Source organism: Delphinapterus leucas, chromosome 21 (genome assembly GCF_059928025.1).
Source record: "Delphinapterus leucas isolate spDelLeu-1000000601 "Yukka" chromosome 21, BTC_Dleu_Yukka2, whole genome shotgun sequence".
NCBI lineage: Eukaryota > Metazoa > Chordata > Mammalia > Artiodactyla > Monodontidae > Delphinapterus > Delphinapterus leucas.
Genome location: NC_143149.1, coordinates 6,394,246 through 6,412,829, shown reverse-complemented (window position 1 = coordinate 6,412,829; position 18,584 = coordinate 6,394,246). Strand labels below are relative to the sequence as shown.

Below are 18,584 nucleotides of genomic sequence, written 5' to 3'. Positions count from 1 at the left end.
GGATGCGCAGGCTCAGTGGCCATGGCCATGGCTCACGGGCCCAGCCGCTCCACGGCATGTGGGATCCTCCCGGACCAGGGCATAAACCCGTGTCCCCTGCATCGGCAGGCGGACTCTCAACCACTGCGCCACCAGGGAAGCCCTACTTAAAAATTTTTACCAGAATAAATATTGCTGTTTACTCCTCCTGCCTTTTCACAGTCCTTTCAGCTGCCCTTTTGCGAATTCTTGATCCACTCAAGCCTGGTCTGAACTCTCAGTCAGCAGTTCTCAGATTGGTGCCGGAACCAGCAACATCAGCATTGTCCAGAAACTGGCGTGAAATCCAGATTCTCAGGATCCATCCCAGACCCACTGCCTCAGAAGCTCAGCCTTGAGATGAGGCTCAGCCTTGCAGATGACCCTGAGGCATCCCAAAGTTTTAGAACCACTGGTCCAAGTAAGATTAGTTGTGTGCTCAACGGGCTAGTTGGGTCAGATTCTGGTGTTATAACTAGAACATGTGGATCTATTATTTATTGGTAAACTTTCATTTTATTCTTGTTTCATTAAGAAAAAGAAAAAAATAATAGCAGTTACTTACCCATTGTAGGGAACAGACATGGGGAATAGGGAAGGGGCTTTCCATCTGGGTCCTGTAAACGTTCAGGTACTGCTTTCCTAATTTAAGTCTTTCTCAGTTATGTGAGGTGTTTCATTTGAACTCATTTTCCTTAGAAGCGTTTTAGATATTTTGCTAGGAAAATTGGCTTCCAGTGGTTGCTAGGAAATTTGGCATCTTATGTATCTTAATCTTCCCCCTGCAGCTATTAAAGTGAGCTCAGAAGTCGTTTTTACCACAGCAGCCAGCAGGATGATAGACATAAACTTTTAGAACTCTAGTAGTGGAAGACAGAAATTTTAGTGACACACCTATAATGGCAAAACAGATACCTAGAATTTTCATGTTATTGAGCAAGTTATATTATTGATCAAGATCTCTGTAGTTTTAAAACTCTTTAGGATTTGTGGAATTCAGCTTTCATCCTTTGAATAACACTGCCTATTGTATAGGTTTAAGGGTCCTTTCAAAACATAAAAGCAAAAGGATTTTTTTTGGTAGACTTCACTCAGTAGAAGTTATTATTATATCTGGAACATCATATAAACAAATTTAAGTGGCAAATGGCAAGCTAATAATATTTGTAATATATGGCATATTAATAAACTTAGTATAGAAAGAGATCTTGCTAATTCGTAAGAAAAAGACAAATGAAATAATGGGGAAAAGGACATGAATAGGAAATTTAAGAGATATGAATGATCCACACCAGTGAACAAATGTCCTTCCTCTCTAATAATCAAAGTAATACAAATTAAATGAGCATTGTGAAACCAGCTTTTGAAGGCCAACCTGGCAAACATTAAAAAAGAAAGTTACTGCCCAGTATTGGCCCAGGTTTGGTGGAAAAGACACACTTCTCTCTGCTGGGCGCTAAGACGACATACTTGTTTCCCACGGTGCTGTAACAAATTGCCACAGATGTGTCCTCTTACAGTGCCGGCAGCTGGGAGTGTGAAATGGGTCTCACGGGCTGAAATCAGTGTGGGCATAACTGTAGCTCTGTTCGTAGGCTCTCAGTGAAAGTCCGTTTTCTTGCACAGGATCCAGCGATGGTTCAGTGCTCTGCGTTTATAGTCTTGAAATTGCACTGGGTCCTGCAGATTATGTAGCTGGTTCTGCCTCTACCTCCTCCTTGCTGTTCCTTCCTCTGAACCTTTTTCTTTTTTGGCTTAATTCTGACCCGTCTTTCCTTGGCCCTGCTGTAACTCTGAAGGCCTTCGGGAGCTCTCCTGTGTCTCCTGGCCCTGCGCTCTGCTCCCCTCACCTTGTACTTCCCGTCCCCTGGCCTTTTGACAGTCCTTAGCTGTCAGTAACCCGGCTTTTTCTACCTTCTCAGCAACTGGGAACGTGATAAAAATCCATGCTGATTGCCGTCTGCAGCCAATCCACACCATCAAATCTCAGCTGAGCCAATTACGCTGTGTTTAGCGATTCTTTATTTTTCTCTTTTTGACTATCTGTTCTATTTTTCAGATTTTCCCCCTCACATCTCAGGGTTTCTCTGCCTTGAAGAAGTTATGTTTCTCTGACAAGATCGTATCATACAATCATATTTATCTCTGTTTCAAAATCTTAATGTTGCTGCTTCAGCAGTTGTCTTTTGCTCGCATTACCTCCACACTGTTCCCCCGGTTCACAAGCACAGCCTGTTTCTCACATGGATGGATCGTGTGTGTGTGTGTGTGAGAGTGTGCACATATACCCCACCTAAGGCTTTGCTGTTGTCTCTGTCCTTTTCTTTGGCGCTAGAGAAGTGTGGGCCCCATGCATGCTCACATTTACTCCACCCAGCCTCCGGAAGCTAATCCCAGTGAGCTCTGACTCAACGGAGTGTCACGTCACTTTGGTCACTTGTCGTATTTTTTAATGTGCACATAATATACAAAGTCATTACTTATGCTCGCCTTGTCTTCTCTCCCTTTAGTATTCTCAGTCGCTGCCGTTACTTCAGTTGTCATGTCTAGTCAGATGATTCCCAGATGTTTACTTCTGCCATTTTAAGACCATATTTTCAACTACTTGTAGAGGGTTCTCTCCAACTTCAGCTTCAGCGCCCCAACCTGAGTCACCTTTTCCTTGTTAGCTGCCTCCTGCTCTGCCACTTGTGCTCTTTCTGCACGATGGGTATCCGCACACACGCTGACACACACACACCCTCCCCCGGCGCTTCCTCATGCCCATCTCTTCCTATTGAGGACACAGCCTCGTCCATGTCTTCTAGGGCAGAAGCCTCGTTACTTTTTACTCCGTTTTTTTTTTTTAACTGCCACATTTAATTTTTGCTGAATCGATGTATATTTGGTTTTTTGAACATCACTTGACTACATTTTCTCTTTCCAGTTGCACTACTTCAGTCCTAATTCAGGACCTCATTGCCTATGACCTGATGTCCTAAACTATTTCTGAAACCTAAACCGTTCTTCTTAGCACCTAGATATTATTTCTCCTTTGGCCTAAAATCCATGGAGTCCCACAGACCAACATAAGTACATCCGCCCATCGTTCTAAAGCCTTCAGCAGTGTCGCCCGGTGCACTTAGCAGTCTTAACTCCTTACTGGCTCTGGACATGTGCTCCACAGACCTTCCACATCCTGCCTCTCTTCCTTCATTCATCCGCTAGGCTTTCCCCCACTTTCTACCCTACTAGCCTCCATCCTGGCCTCGCTCCAACGTGCTGTTTTTCCTGAAGCCTTTACCAGTAAGTTATGAGTGAGTGACAGTATCTTTAAGTGTGAGTAATATTTTTATATTCTGAGGATATTTTTAATCTCTTAAGACATTCTACCAGGTACTATAGCTATTTATTTTATTGTCTCATTAACCTCTAACCTACATGTTTATAGTTTTAGAGTAGTATCTTGTTAATAATTACTGAATAAGAAAGTACTGAACAAGACATTATAAAGTCTTGTGAGCTGTGTGACTTTGAGCAAATGATTTTATCCCTCTGAACCTTGGTTACTTAATTTGTGGGAGTAAAGTGAGATGATAATACATATGTGTATGTGCAGGTATATATATATTATGTATATATAGATATATATAAAATGTAGAATCCCCTGCATGGATCAATAAAGATTTTCTGTCCAATGAGTATCATTCATTTATGTTTCCAATATATAATACTAACAACACAATTTCAGTTATACCAAGCATCACTATAATGGCCCTCGGGGAGAAGCTTGGTCAAAAGGTAAGGTAGAGTATCGTTAGTACCAACTAGAAGTTCAGGAGATCTAGAGATGGAAACAAGGCACAGCAGATACTAAAACAGGCCAGATATTGACCAGAAACAATTTAATTAGCTACCATTTTCCTATTTAGGGCTCAGAGGTTTTCTCTTCCGTAGAGGCAGAGGCAGTCCTCAGTATGGTGAGCTCGAGCTCAAGCAGTTAATTATAAATGCCTGTTATCTGGCTCTCTCTGTACTGAAACTCTAATTGGTCTCTATAGTGTTATTATGAAATTGGTTTTATTTTTTATTTTATATTTATTTATTTTTGGTCGCGTTGGGTCTTCATTGCTATGCGCGGATTTTCTCTAGCTGTGGCGAGCGGGGGCTACCCTTCGTTGCGGTGCGCGGGCTTCTCACTGCGGTGGCTTCTCTTGCTGCGGAGCATGGGCTCTAGGCACGTGGGCTTCAGTAGTTGTGGCATGTGGGCTCAGTAGTTGTGGCTCACATGCTCTAGAGCGCAGGCTCAGTAGTTGTGACGCACGGGCTTAGTTGCTCCTTGGCATGTGGGATCTTCCCGGACCAGGGCTGGAACCCGTGTCCCCTGCATTGGCAGGCTGATTCTTAACCACTGCGCCACCAGGGAAGTCCCTATGAAATTGGTTTTATAATAATGACCCAAGGTTTGGAGCGGCCCCTAGTACATTCCTCAGTGAGAAGACTTTGCCTTCACTTTGTCTACATACTAGTGATAGGTATTTCTTATTCATCTGTCACAAAGTTGATTTTTCCAAACCTTCACTATAACTCATTTTTAGGGAAGTATTACTTTTCTGTCTTCTTATCTTCTTACTGACTTAACTTAGATTCTAATAATTGTTCTTACTGAATACCACAGTGTGATTCTGTAGAACTATGGACGTAATAAAACTGGGTGAGTTCCAATAGCAAAGAAGGAAGTATTAACTAATTTAATTGACAAACCAATGTTTCCCAGCCTGGTATACTATTCAGATTTTTGTTATAAGTTTGTGAATAAATTAAACTGTTTCTGCCCTAGGGACTCAAGACAGACATGTGGTTGTGGGAATCTTTGTCTTTCCCACACCACTCTGCATTTTAAAAATTCTTCTGCGGGAAGATCCCAACATACTATAGCTGTTCTTTCTTATGCAGCTAATTTTCCCTGGAGAGAAGCCATAGAAAATCCAAATCAAGTTTTTTCTAGTCTATTTTCATGTCACTTCTTCAGAGAGCTACACTTTTCTGTTAAATTGTCAATAAATATTCTAATCCAGGAAAAGGGGGACAGTAGGAAATAGGAAGGGGAAAGGAACAAATTCTTAGCATTAGCAGGCACACTAATGAATGTGTGATTAATTATCCTATATAAATTGCAATATTGTCTCACTTAAAGAAGCTTTTGAAAGTATAGGTGTGGGATATAACTGATTCAGTTTGCGGTACCCCTGAAACTAACACAACATTGTGAATCAACTATAGTCCAATAAAAGCTTAAAGAAAAAAGTATATGTGTGTGTATATATATAAATAATATACTCAAGAGAATTGAAATCGTATGTTCATACCAAGACTTGTTCATGTGCAGCATTCATATGCAGTTTATATGAATGTTCATAGCTGCATTGTTCACAATAGCCAGAGGGTGAAAACAGCCCACATGTCTGTCAGCTAGTCAATGGATTTACAAAATGTGGCATATCCATACAATGGAACATTATTCAGCCAGAAAAGTAATGAAGTACTGATGTATGTGCCGGACACAAACGTCCACATGCTGTGATTTCATTTACGTGAAATGTTCATAATCGGGAAATCCATAGAGACCGAAAGTTGATTTGTGGTAGTGGGGTGGGTGTGTGCCAGGGAGGATAGTGTGCAGTGTCTGCCGTGGCTGAAAGGTGTCTTTGGAGTGGTGAAAATGGTCTGGGATTTGTTAGTGGTGAGGGTTGTATAGCTCTTTGAATAAACTAAAAACCATTGAATTGTATACTTTACAATGGTGAATTTTATGGTATGTGAATTAGAGTTCAGATTTTTTAAAAAGTTTACCGAGGAATTAGATTCTTTGGTTACCCTAAAAGTCAGGCCAGTATTTCATGTTATATAGACCACATCAGCTCTTAGTTCAAATATTGTACACAGTGGGGGTCATTTAGGTTCCCACCGCATCTCGATTTGAGTAGAAATAGAACTGAAAGAATCAGGGACTTGGAGTCAGAAATTAGGGAATTGTTCCTGAATCTTGAGTGACCATGGGCAAGGTGCTACCACCTTTATTCTGTTGCCAGAAATGAGGATCATATGTTTACTCTTGTCAGAGTTTTCCAAATCAAAGGGTTTCTGAGAGGCCATAAGCTTCTTGAGGGCAGGTTTTCCAACAGCTTCCCACCAGGTCTTATACATGTAGATGTTTAATAAATGTGTATTAAATGAATGTTGATTTAAATTGAGAAAGTCATGTGAGAGTGCCGTCTAAACTTTCTTAACGTCCTATAGGTATGAGATTTAACCGAAAGTATATACTGGTCTATTAGTGGAAACTTAAAAACAATTTAGATGTTATGTTCTATTTCCAAGGTGTTCTGTAACTAATTTATGGCCACACTGAATACTTCTTTTCTAGGCCTTCCAGTATTAAAACATGTGCTGACACCAAGAATAAAGGCAACTCATGTTGCTTTTGATTCTATGAAGAATTACTTAGATGCAATTTATGATGTTACAGTGGCTTTTGAGGGGACTGTGGATGATAAAGGGCAGCGGAAAGAAGCGCCGTCCATGGCTGGTAAGTTGGTTTTGAGTGAGTCATATATGTTTACCCAGGTAAAGTTTATTTTTTAAAAAAGGTAGGTGTATTCTATTACATTACATTGATATGGTTTCCAAGTATATATACTTGTATTTCTCACATATTTTTTATTAATCTGTAACAGTTGAAATTTCATTAGTCCTGCTAAGTTTGGTACTTCTTGGCTGTCCTGTTAGTCCTTGAACTTGCCCAATATCATTAACTCAGCCTCTTTCCTCCCAAGGTTTACACCAAGAAATGGAAAAGTTACATAAATCTAAGGAAGGAGTGAGGCAGGAGAGTGGAACCTAGCAGCGCCGAGGTGAATCTAAGGAAGGAGTGAGGCAGGAGAGTGCAACCTAGCAGCGCCAAGGTGAATCTAAGGAAGGAGCGAGGCAGGAGAGTGCAACCTAGCAGCGCTGAGGTGTGCACTGATGCTCAGTGTCTATCTTTGTATGTGTTTTTCATATAACATTGGTGACATCTAGTGTCACTGACAGTTCCGTGACTTTTTCTTTTTTTCAGCCATGTGCTAGGTATTAGGGACCTTTGAGCTACTGTTTATGTCAGAATAACCAGAAAAAACTAGAATTGTAAGCAAGCAGAATGTTTTAGTTAGACATACCCACAGACACTCGTGATTGCTGTCGACGTTTGAACGTGGGGTGGGCACAGGAAGCGTGTGGAGCTGCCGTCCCCTCCTCAGGGTGTCAGTTGCTGGGGGCCTCATGCTTCGCCTCGGCAGCTGCCGGCCGTGGGACTAGCTTGCCTGTCAGGGTGCTTCTCTCCATAGCAGCTCTTGAAGGCAGCTGTTCAGAACGTGTTCAGGGGCACAGAGGGTAGCTCCCAGACGTTGGGAGAGCGGACAGAGGGCTGAGGCAGGAAGGGACTAAAAGGTGGCAAATTTGATGGTGGCGGGAGGAGGTCAGACCTGGGGCAGCTGCACCTAAAGCAAGACCGACCGACCGCTCTCGCGACCGCCTTCAACTCCGAGTAAAGCCGGAAGCTCACGCTTTCTAAATTTTATTTTAAGTGTAATTCTTTGGCATATATTATACATCATACAGTTTAAAAATCAAAAGTATATAAAGTGTACAGTGAAACGGCCTGTTTCTACCCTGTCCCCATCCACCTGGTCTCCCCCTTCCCCTCCGCAGCGGTAACCACTTTTCTTCCTTTCTTGTGTATCGTGTGTACAAATTTACTGTCCATCCCTCTTACAGAAAAGGCAACATATAATACTTTTTTTTCTTTTTTAACCATGGAAGGAGTCATTCACCCAGTTCTGCATTTGAGGACAGTGCATTTAGTTATTCAGCAGTATTGCCATCCGTTTATCAAACGTTGTTCAAAAAGTAAGATTAAACACATTTTTATTGTTTATGAAAACCAGATCTAATTCCCATAATAACCTTTTAAAAATGCTGCTTTATCATGTCACCATCCAGTCCTAGGAACTCGTGGGCTGGGCCGCGCCCACGGGATCAGCGCTGGCGTCCTGGGACTCAGCATCCTGGTCCCTAAGCCCCTCCTTCACATCGTTTCCTCCTACTCTGTGCTGCTCGCTGGGTGGGACCGCTTTCCTCGCTGTCACTGAAACCCTCCTGCACCTCTACGCGGGCTCTGACCGAGGGCCGTGTGTAGGCCAGGCCACCTTCCCCTCTGTTGCTCTCATCCAAGTCTGCAACCTTGTCCCCATGAAGGCTTCCCTCACTCCTCTGCTTGCTAGCTCACGAAGCTTCCTCTTGCTCTCCACTCCCGTGGCACAAAGTGCACGTAAGGTTAGCACTTGGCACGTGGCTAATGTGCCCCCGCCCAGGTAGATCAGAAGTGCCTTTGGAGGCAAACCATTTTCAGCTGTGTCTCCCGGGCTCCAGGCCCAGCGCCCCATCTCGTTGCTCCACTTGCTCTGCACCGTAGCCAACGGGGCTTTGTGTATTCATGACGGAGGTCTCTGTTTTTGAAAAGGCTGGCTTTCCTAGCTGTCACACTCAGAAGCCATGTGGAAAACAAAATGTGTCATTTCGTCAATTAAGAGTAAATATTTCCGCAAGGAAGACTACAGCAGAGTAAAACCAAAAGGCAAGCGGAGGGTTGCAGAGAAAAAGGCTGATTTCCTTAATGTACAAAGTGTTCCTATAAATTGATATGATCAGTAGTAACTCAGTAGAAAAATGGGTAAAGGGCAAGAACAGACAGTTCACAGAAAAAAATTGTTCAACCTCATTCACAATAAGAAAAATTCAAATTAAAACGTATAATGAGATACCATTTTTTTACTATCAGACTGGCAAAAATCCCCATTAACAGGTTAGATAACAGGCCCTGTGGGTGAGATTAAAGTATCTCAGAGACTTTCATACTTTGCTGATAGGAGTGCAATACAGTACAGCCTCTGTAGAAGTTGTCCAGACAATGTCTATCAAAGTTACAAAAGCATTTACATTCCCACTGCTGAGACATTTTTCTACAAATATACCTGTGCACGTAAGAGATGACATCCGTTGTGTGTTGATTTTGATTGTGAGTTGAGACCTGTAGCTTGAAAAACTCTCATTATTACATAAACTGATTGATATGCTGCTCTACTTAGTCTAGTATAAATTAAGATTCACTTTAAATTTAGATGTAAGTAGGGTTAAGTATAAAATTCCATAACTTGGAGTATTGTAGGTACCTTGTGGCTGAGTTGAATAAGTATTAAATGTTATCTCCATACACAGTGGGCTGTTATTTAATATTCATATTTGATAGCCCAATTAAAAATTTTTTTCCATAAAGTTGCTAGATTGTTCATAGATATGCCGTAGACCGGTGTTTCTCAAAGCCCTGTAGGAGGATCGAGGTTCCATCAGAGTTACCTGGGTGGCCTCAGCTGCACTGCAGACGGCTAACGGGCTCGCTGCAGCGGGGCTGAAGCTGCGTGCTGGTGACTCTGCAGGGGTCCTTGCGGTGGCCAGCGTCTAGTAGCGTGGGTCTCATGAGGCCTCGTGTCAGAGAGGGCGACGGCAGGTAGTGAACCGTGTCCTTCCCGTTTCGTGGTCTGTTTCATTAGAATGTGGGTATGGCTCAGAGCCATCTGGGCGTCCTCTTGTGGTTCATCTGGTCTTTTCAGCAAAGTCTGAGCGCTTTCGTGGACAGCGTCCATTGGGCAGAGGTGAGACAGGGCAGTTTGATTGTAATTGATTTGTAAATCCTGTTTTTAAAATGGGTGGTGTACCAGAAGAAATTGTGAGCTAAAGGACAACAATTGATATTCTGTTTAAGCGTTTTATATGGTTCTAGGTAACTTTTTTGTCTTAATATTTTCTTATACGAAAAGAAAACATATTCAGAGGGAAAGAAGGGAAAAAACTCTACAAACTCACCTGTCCAGAAGCAGCCCCAGACAACAGTTCAGATGTTTCCCTCAAAGTCTTCTTTTCTGTAATGTCTGTATGTTGGCGTGATGTGCCTTTATGTATTTTTTTAAATGAGATTTTATTTATGTATATATATCTTCATATCCTGCTTTTTTTCCCCTTAATAGTGTGTCATGCACATCTTTACATGTCAGTATATACACTTATGTAATATTTGTATAAGGCTACGTAGTATTATTCATTGGTGTGAATATACAACAATGTATCTATCCAGTTTTTGTTGGATTTAGGTCATATTGGTTTTTTGTTTTTGTTTTCAGAGGGAAGGGGGCAGGTTGTAAGGCGGACGGTAAGCAGTATGGGCACCACCCACGGGCCCGGCGTGCAGAGGCGCACAGCTCAGCCCGCACACATCCTGGGCCCCGCTGTCTGTGCTCTGCCTTTCTCGCTAGGCTCCCCAGGCACAGAGCACTTGGGACTCGGTCTCTGCAGAGACTAGACCTTGTGACGTGTGTGGATACTTGGAAGACTTTCTGTTTGGCCCTAGCGTATCAATATACTCTAGGGACCTGCTGGAAAAGCTATAGTTAGAAAACAATTACACCTTAATTTGAGTACTTTCCTACATTCCCTAAATATTATGGATAATTGTTGCTCATGCCCTATGAAATGTGCCCCAACTAAAAGCGTTTTTACTAATATAGACACAAAAGCTTTATTGACTATCGAGGAAAGTATTCGCTACTCATTTCTTATCTTTGGTGGGAGAACCTCCTGGGTGCGCTGAGAGGTGATCTGGTGCTTGTATGGTCTGTATCTGGACGCCTGACCACAGGGCCTGGGCCAGGCTGTCTCCACTGCTGACGACACTGGGCCTTGGTTCGTTCATCCCCACGGGGAGACAGCAGTCCTTGCCTAGAGAGGTGCACGAAGGTCCAGTGAAGTGACGTGCACGAAAGCGTGGTGTAAATACCACAGTACCGTGTACATTTTAGGTGGGAAAACCTAAAAGCACCCATGCGAACTTCAGGGCCCTTTCCTCACACCAGCATCTTACTAGAGGCCTTGCTGACACGTCCCAAACACTTGAGTTCACAAGCATTCGTTCCTGACGCTGGAAGTGCAGTCGGTTTCGTTTCCTTGCGGACTCTGTACGTCTGTGCATGGGACTTGGAATATCAAGGATAAACGCAGTGTCAGTTGGATGACCACTTAATTAACAGAAGTGTTGAGGGGCAGGCGTAGGTAATTAAGTGAAGGTAGGAAAGTTGGTGTCGGCATCTGCGTTTTTATGTATCAGAAATAGAAATAGGAGGGTGAGGTGAGAAGTCACGTGCGGCCAACAGATTCTGGTCAGTCACCTGCAGCGCACACGTGTGTGGGGTCCTGTCCCACGTGCTCCCAACACCCTCACGTTGCAAAGAGGAATCAGAGGAGGTGGCTTTCCGTGGTCGGCTACGTCTTGTTTCCCTTCATAATAACGTAGCTCATGACAACCTCTCAGGCAGGGGCTGCTGCTGTCACCTCCCTCGTACGGACGTGGAAACAGGCACAGAGAGGCTGACAGGTATGCGCAGGGCTGGTGAGGGCTCAGAACCCAGGCCGCTGGCTCACTGGCTGTGCTCTTGGCCCATGCCCAGTTCTGCTCCTGAAAGCACTTCTTAAGCCAGTCTTTGATTTAAAGGGAAATGGAACTTGAGGAAAATTAAGAGAAAAATATTGAAAAAGTAAAATCTTCCCTGTGGCAGTGTTTTTGCACATTTATCATCAAAGCCAATTCACTCCTAAAAGTGTAGAAAAAATGAGCGAATTTTTGATGACCTAAGTGCAGCATGTTACTCAGAGCAGCTGTAGCGAGCACTTAGCAGAAAGAGGTGTGTGTGGTCCAGAGGCGGAACCTTCTTTAAGGGTTAGCTTAAAGTCTTCTGCAAACTCTGCAGCACACTAGTCACCGCTTCTCAGAACACGTCTTTGGACACATATCGGCTTGAGATAAAAGGTCTCGGCCTCCTACTTGCATACCCACCCAGGGAACATAGTCTTCTCTTAAATCTCGTAGCAATATTTCCTTGTACTCCAGGAATTTAAGTGTGTTAATATGCTCATGTCTCCACAGAAAGCCACCTGCAGAAAAGGGTATTTCCGGACTCAAAGTTCTGTCTTATCTTGGAATAAATCCTGACCTTATCCCTTGTGCCATGTGGGCTGCAAAAAGGACCATCTGCTTTTTTCAGATTAGCATGTTTTGGGAGCTGTAATTATTGAAGGGCTCATAGCTATTCCACAGAAAGAAATTTGGTTCCCGAACCACGTAGAATATGTTAAAATACAGCAAGGATCAGGAAAGCAAGGAGTACCAGTGAGTAGAAACCACTGGCAAGTCACAGAGGAGCGGGGAGGACTGTGGAGCTGTGGAGGCAGGGCCCGGGCCGGCCCAGCACTAGGACCGAGGGGTTAAGTGCCCCTGTGTGCCCAGTGCTGCCAGCGACACCCATCCCTGCCCTGTGGGGCTCACCGCCCAGTGGGAGCAGCGGGGACGCGCGACAAGCCCTAGGCTTGGGACCGGAGGCTGGTGGCCCCGTGAAGGGGATTGGTGGGTCTGATGGTGGTTGGCATCTGGGGATCCCTTCGGAGGGTGGGTCCGTGCTTCTAGTAGAGGCCAGCCTCCTGACCCTGGGCTGCCTGTCGAATCTACTAAAGGTTGTTGTATGGAAAGTCACATTTGGTTGATTTAACTCATGACCTAGTTAACTGTGGAAGACTTGGAAGTTATTACTACTTCAGCTTGAAACCCAAAACCACCAGTTTATGATCTTTGTTTTCTTCTTCTTTTTTTTTTTTTGGCTAAAGAAAAAATCTGTTCTTCATTGTTTTTAAACTTTTTTAAAGCTCATTTTTATCGTTTTATGTAACTGTGAATTCTAAAATAATAAAAATGAAATATTTTTGTTTCTTGTTAGAATTTCTCTGCAAAGAATGTCCAAAAATTCATATTCACATCGATCGTATAGACAAAAAAGATGTCCCGGAAGAACAAGTATACATGAAAAGATGGCTTCATGAACGTTTTGAAATAAAAGATAAGTGAGTAACGACAGTTCTAGCCCTTCAGAAACAGTGGCTCAACACAGTCACTATAGTAAACAGCGTGAGACGAATGTAAACAGTTTTATTATCTTAAGAAAGCCTTTTATGAACTCAAGTCAGATCTCATTCCATGCCTCCTCTGTCCATGTTTTAAACTTGACTGTTACAAGTCACTGTGAAAGATCTTGTTATGGGGGCTGTCCTTTGTTATTTATTGCATTTCGATAATTTGTGTATAAAGATATAAAATTTTTTAAAGAAGAGAGAGACACACAGAAAGCTTTGTACTGTTGAGATGCCCCAGGCCCGCCCTCCCGGGTCCAGGGGAGTGTGTGCGTGCTGAGGGCAGGCCGGCAGGCCAGCGGTGTGTAGAGAATCGGGCTGTGGGGTGGAGGATGGTGTCTCACGTGTATGTGGAACTGACTCCAGTGTATTTGTTGGAAGAAGAAGGGGCAGTTGACATTGTCACGAAAAAAGTGTCCTTTTGCTTTTAGTATTTTGGGGCCTAAACCGTTTCTGGGGTTGGCCTTGTGTTTCTCCCACCAGTAACATGACTTGGGAGCTGGTGCAGTGTTGGCCCCTGGCTGAGAGTTGCTGTGAGTTAAGTTCCAGGCGGGGCCTCTGGATGCCTCTGGCAAAGGCGGAGCTCGAGGTCAGATGAGGGTGAGCCTGTTAGTCTCCCTGTGATTTACACAGATTTCTAAAGGTAGAAATTTTAGAATTTTCTTCTCTTTTCAGGAAGATAAAAACTGGGTTCTTAGGTTTAGATATAATACTTAGAAATTGAATTTCCGTGGATGAAAACTTCAGCATATATTATTTATTTACTATTCGTTTTGTTTTCAGTGGAAATTTTATCCATTTTGTTTTTTGAAAGATGTGTTTTAAACATCTATACTTTTTTTCCTCTTTCTGAAAAAAATGGATCTGTGAGTTATAGGATGCACCATTTAAATTTATTAAGACCACATTGAAAAGAATGGTTTTTAAAGGCTTTAGAAAATACTTCCAGGGCTTCCCTGGTGGCGCAGTGGTTAAGAATCCGCCTGCTAATGCAGGGGACTCGGGTTTGAGCCCTGTTCTGAGAAGATCCCACATGCCGCGGAGCAACTAAGCCCGTGCGCCACAACTACTGAGCCTGCGCTCTAGATCCTGCAAGCCACAACTACTGAGCCCACGAGCCACAGCTACTGAAGCCCACGCACCTAGAGCCCATGCTCCCCAAGAGAAGCCACCGCAATGAGAAGCCCATGCATCACAACGAAGAGTAGCCCCCACTCGCTGCAACTAGAGAAAGCCCGCGTGCAGCTACAAAGACCCAATGCAGCCGCAAGAAAAAAATACTTCCAAAATTCTGTTTATGTTCAGAAATTTTACCTGTGTTTTAGTCTCCTAAAATGCTTCTTCTCAGGAAACTGCCATTGTTTCTCCTCTCCTTGTTGTATGGCAGTAAAATATTTCCTAATTAACCCTCCTAGATTAACTTTAACAAGTGAAAGCTATTAAAAATGTACTGTGTTGAAAATGAAACTATATGAAGTTTATAAACAAATTTCTGTATTTCATTGACTCTCAATTGTGCATGACAATGTGTTAAACCAATTAATCAGCGCTACCCACTTTGGATATGGAAGAAATTTTAGAAGTACAATTTATGTGTTTTGACATGAAAATCTGTTATCAGAAAAAAAACCCTGAACAATATGATTAATATCCTATGTATTTTGTGTTATAGGTGTTTATATGTATATTTAGAATGAGTCTGGACGTTTTAAAACAGTGATTTTCTCTAGGGAGTGTGAGTTGAAAGGCAACAGAAAGACTTTCCCTTTTTGTACTTTGTGTTTCAGATTTTTATGTTGAGTGTATTCTGCTATTATAACTTTACATTTTTAAAATAAGGAAACTGCATTAGCTATGCTACTTTTCCTTCTTTTACCTGCTGTTGTAATTCCATGCGAATAGGGGTGCTGGGGGGTAACTCTCCATCTATAAGAGCTGCTGGTCTTTTCTCTGACTTGTGGTAGAATAGGAGCTGCGCGGAGGAGTGTCTGGAGGGGTAAAGACGGGGGGAGGCAGAGAAAAAGCCCGCGTGCGTGTCAGGTCCCTGTGAAGTTTTAAAGATCTAAAGTTTAAAAAACATCCCCATAAAGTTACTTGAAACCATCTGTCTGTACATATTACATATAATTCCTATACATTAATCATAGAGCATATTAAAGATATTTTTAATGCCTAGAAACTCCAATTAAACCAACTCTCTGGGTGTTTCCTATAAGGACCTATAACTTCTCCAGCATATAATAGGCAGCCAATAAATATTTGTTGAATTACAATATTGAAATGGCTAAACCTGAAAGTTAACACTTTTTTTTTTTCATTCTGGCCATAGATTGCTTATAGAATTCTATGATTCACTGGATCCAGAAAGAAGAAACAAATTTCCCGGAGAAAGTGTTAATTCTAAACTAAGTCTCAAGAAGACCTTACCATCATTCTTGATCTTAAGTGGTTTGACTGCTGGTATGCTTATGACCGAGGCTGGAAGGAAACTATATGTAAAAACGTGGATTTATGGAACCTTAATTGGCTGCTTGTGGGTTAGTATTAAAGCGTAAACGCGTAGCTGTCTCCAGGCAGTGGGATGTGCTACGTTGTTTATTACTGGCGGCTGCACATTACATCCGATTGTTCCTGAATTTAATAAGAAGTGTAAATAAAGCCTTGTTGATTGAACATTGGATGAAATAGAATTTCTGACTAAAGCCGATATGCAGTTGGTCTTGGGCAAACATACATGGTTTTACAACTTTAGTCCAGAAGCTGCTGGAAAGGGAAAAGATAAACAGAGTTTATGTTATAGTTGGCATTTCCTATGAACTAATGTCAACTCCAGAAGACTGTTAGGATTATATATTTTGTTACTGTTTTGTAATTCCGATAGCTGCATTCGTGAACATCAATTGGCAGTATATTTCACTGTATTTGTTTTCTTCAGTTTTTTACAACTTGACTGGTCCAAACTCTTATCACTGAAATATTTAGTGTCTTGCAGCTGTGTAATATTCTGCCTTGTGTTTAATTTCTCCAAGTCGATGAAAGAAATTGTAGTTAAGTATGGAGAAGGACACGAGGAGAGGCTGAGGAATGCTGGTGAGGGGAGCTCTGGTTAGCGAGGACTTGTATTGTGTTGTTAGCTGAGTTCACTTTATGTTGGCAAAGTGATTAGCATCTCTGGTATTTACTGAAACAGCTTCATTTGCACACCCTGTACTCTATACAAAAGAATAATGTATAAAAATACAAGAATTAAGTTTAAGTTAAAATTGTGATCCTGATTCATTGTAGCAGAACTTTAAATTGCTCAGCTTTTTGAAGATTTAAGCTAAGCTCCTAGCACTTCATGACATTTGTGCCATAAGTACTTGAAAACCTTAAGATTTCCTGTTATTTTTTATATCGAAATAATCAGTGTGAACCTTTGTTGGACCTGAGTCCATAGATATTTGAGATGGTGGGAGCTCTCAAACACCTGACTAGGTTTATTAGCATGTGCCTTTTGCCTATTACTCTTGGGTTTAGCAAACTATTTAATCCCCAAATCATTTTGTTTATGTCGTCGTGGTCAGTTTCCACTGTATTCGAGTTCTTTTTCTTTGGATCACCGGCAGGGGTGCTGCTCGGGGCTGACACAGGGGCTCACGGGAAAGCGCTGTGTCGCCAGCCAGCGTTGGTCCTGATGCGGAGTTGAGCCTTGTAAGCTCTCGTGAGCAGCCCACCATCCACAGCAAAGGCATTTTGCGTTCGTCTTATGTCAAGAAATCACCTTCCTCAAGCCAGTGAAGTACAGACTTAATCCATCAGGACGGAGTGAATTTGTTTCATTCCCATTGGTATTAATGGGGCCACACAATTCATCTGTATCACCTGAAAAGAAGAGCTTTGTTTCAGGAACCAAATCACACAATTCTCAGTCATGGAACAATAAATCCCCTAGAAGAGGACCTTTTTTAAAGTGTGATCTGCTCTATTTTTAATGTTACAATTCAAGCTTGATTGCCTGCTGGTCATTTAAGATACCAATTCTGCTTCCGAGTAATGGATTTTTATCACCATTTAAATCATGATAAACAAATGGAAACACAAATTAAGGGAAATTTGGTCTGATTTTCCAGAACCAGAGTAAACCATTTCAAGTAACCCCTCTGAAGAGTTGGGTGGTGTGAATTGGTTTGTGTATGTTAGTATGTGTGTATGTATTGATACACACATTCCCACAGGACACAGTTGGCTTCATTATGAATGGGGGTGCAGGTAAAACTTGTTCTCATGCCAAACTGCAATTTTCTCTTACCCTGTAAAGTGCAATTTAGATCAATCCCATGTCTTCATTAAATACTCTTTTTAACAGTCCTAAACTTAGAAACTATTTCTAATTAGATCACAATAAATGTAAGTTGTGTAACTTACTTTGAATGTCATGGATATGTTCTCAATTTAAATTTTAAGAAGCAATACCATTGGAATCATGCTGATTATAACTGATTTGAAGAAGGCCAGGTGACCTGCATAAGATCACTTGAACAGCATGTTTCTTGTAACTATCCTTATATTCTCGCAAAAGGTCTATAAAATATTTGTTTAAAATTTTTTTGTATCAAAATATTTGGAAAATTAGAAGCTTCTTTTTAACATGTATTGATATGACTTGAATTATTTTATGAAATTAAGAGCCCTGTATACCTGTAAATCTTTTCACATAATATCATTTAAGCTTTTGTTTGTGCTACTGTTGATTTACAGCTTAGTTGGTGCTTGGTTTATCTCTAAAAGAATGCAATCAATGTGCATGCTTTTATGTTTTTCGCAGAAGGGTGTGTTGGGATGAAAGTAAAAGAAAAAATAAAATCTTTCACTGTCTCTAATGTCTGTGCTATTTTGTGACCCAAAAATTCACCAGCAGTCTCTTATTCCATAAAATAGGCTTCATGGCTGGCCTTGTGTTCTGAATATATAAAACTATAGTAATTTTTCTTAAGTATTGGGCAAGTTTTCTTTTAATACATTAAAATCTTCAAAATTGTGAAGCAGTATATTTGGTTAACTCATCCATATACTTTATAAGATGTATGGCAAATATTAATTACTTAACAATTCTGTAATAATTAGGACCTCACAGAAACATGTCAGATGCCTAAAATTAGCCAGGTTGGTGAGTCAAGTGTGAATCTGACTAATCCTTACATCACACGTACCAGTGATTTCTTTCATATGTATCATTTCCGTGTGATTTTTTTTTCATTTAGAATGGTACAGTTCTCCTTTATAGCCAGATTATGTAAACTTTATCGTTTCCTTAGTAATATTATGTGGTTTATACTTAATGTTCACTGAATAGGTCCATGTCAATAAAATGATCTGAATAAATTGACCATTAAAACAAAGAAATAATGTAAAAAATTTGCCCATCAAGTAAAATTAAACTGTAACCTTAATCATATTTGTTCTTGAAGTGTCAGATGGGGAAGAGGTTTCCTTGGCCCCTA

At 41.6% G+C, this 18,584-nt stretch overlaps 1 protein-coding gene across 3 annotated transcripts in view; it reads left to right on the top strand.

Moving 5' to 3' along the window:
• The window catches only part of AGPAT5 (1-acylglycerol-3-phosphate O-acyltransferase 5), a 59,990-nt gene extending 42,027 nt beyond the window's left edge, over positions 1-17,963 (top strand). For 2 of the 3 annotated variants that reach the window (XM_089903581.1, XM_022570837.3), the window contains 3 exons: positions 6,425-6,586; positions 12,912-13,035; positions 15,431-17,963. In XM_089903581.1, coding sequence (XP_089759707.1) covers positions 6,425-6,586; positions 12,912-13,035; positions 15,431-15,656 — 512 coding nt within the window. In that variant the 3' untranslated portion in view covers positions 15,657-17,963. The remainder of the gene's footprint in view (positions 1-6,424; positions 6,587-12,911; positions 13,036-15,430) is intronic. The other variant, XM_089903582.1, reaches the window with a different exon arrangement.
• The last annotated feature ends 621 nt before the right edge of the window (positions 17,964-18,584 follow it).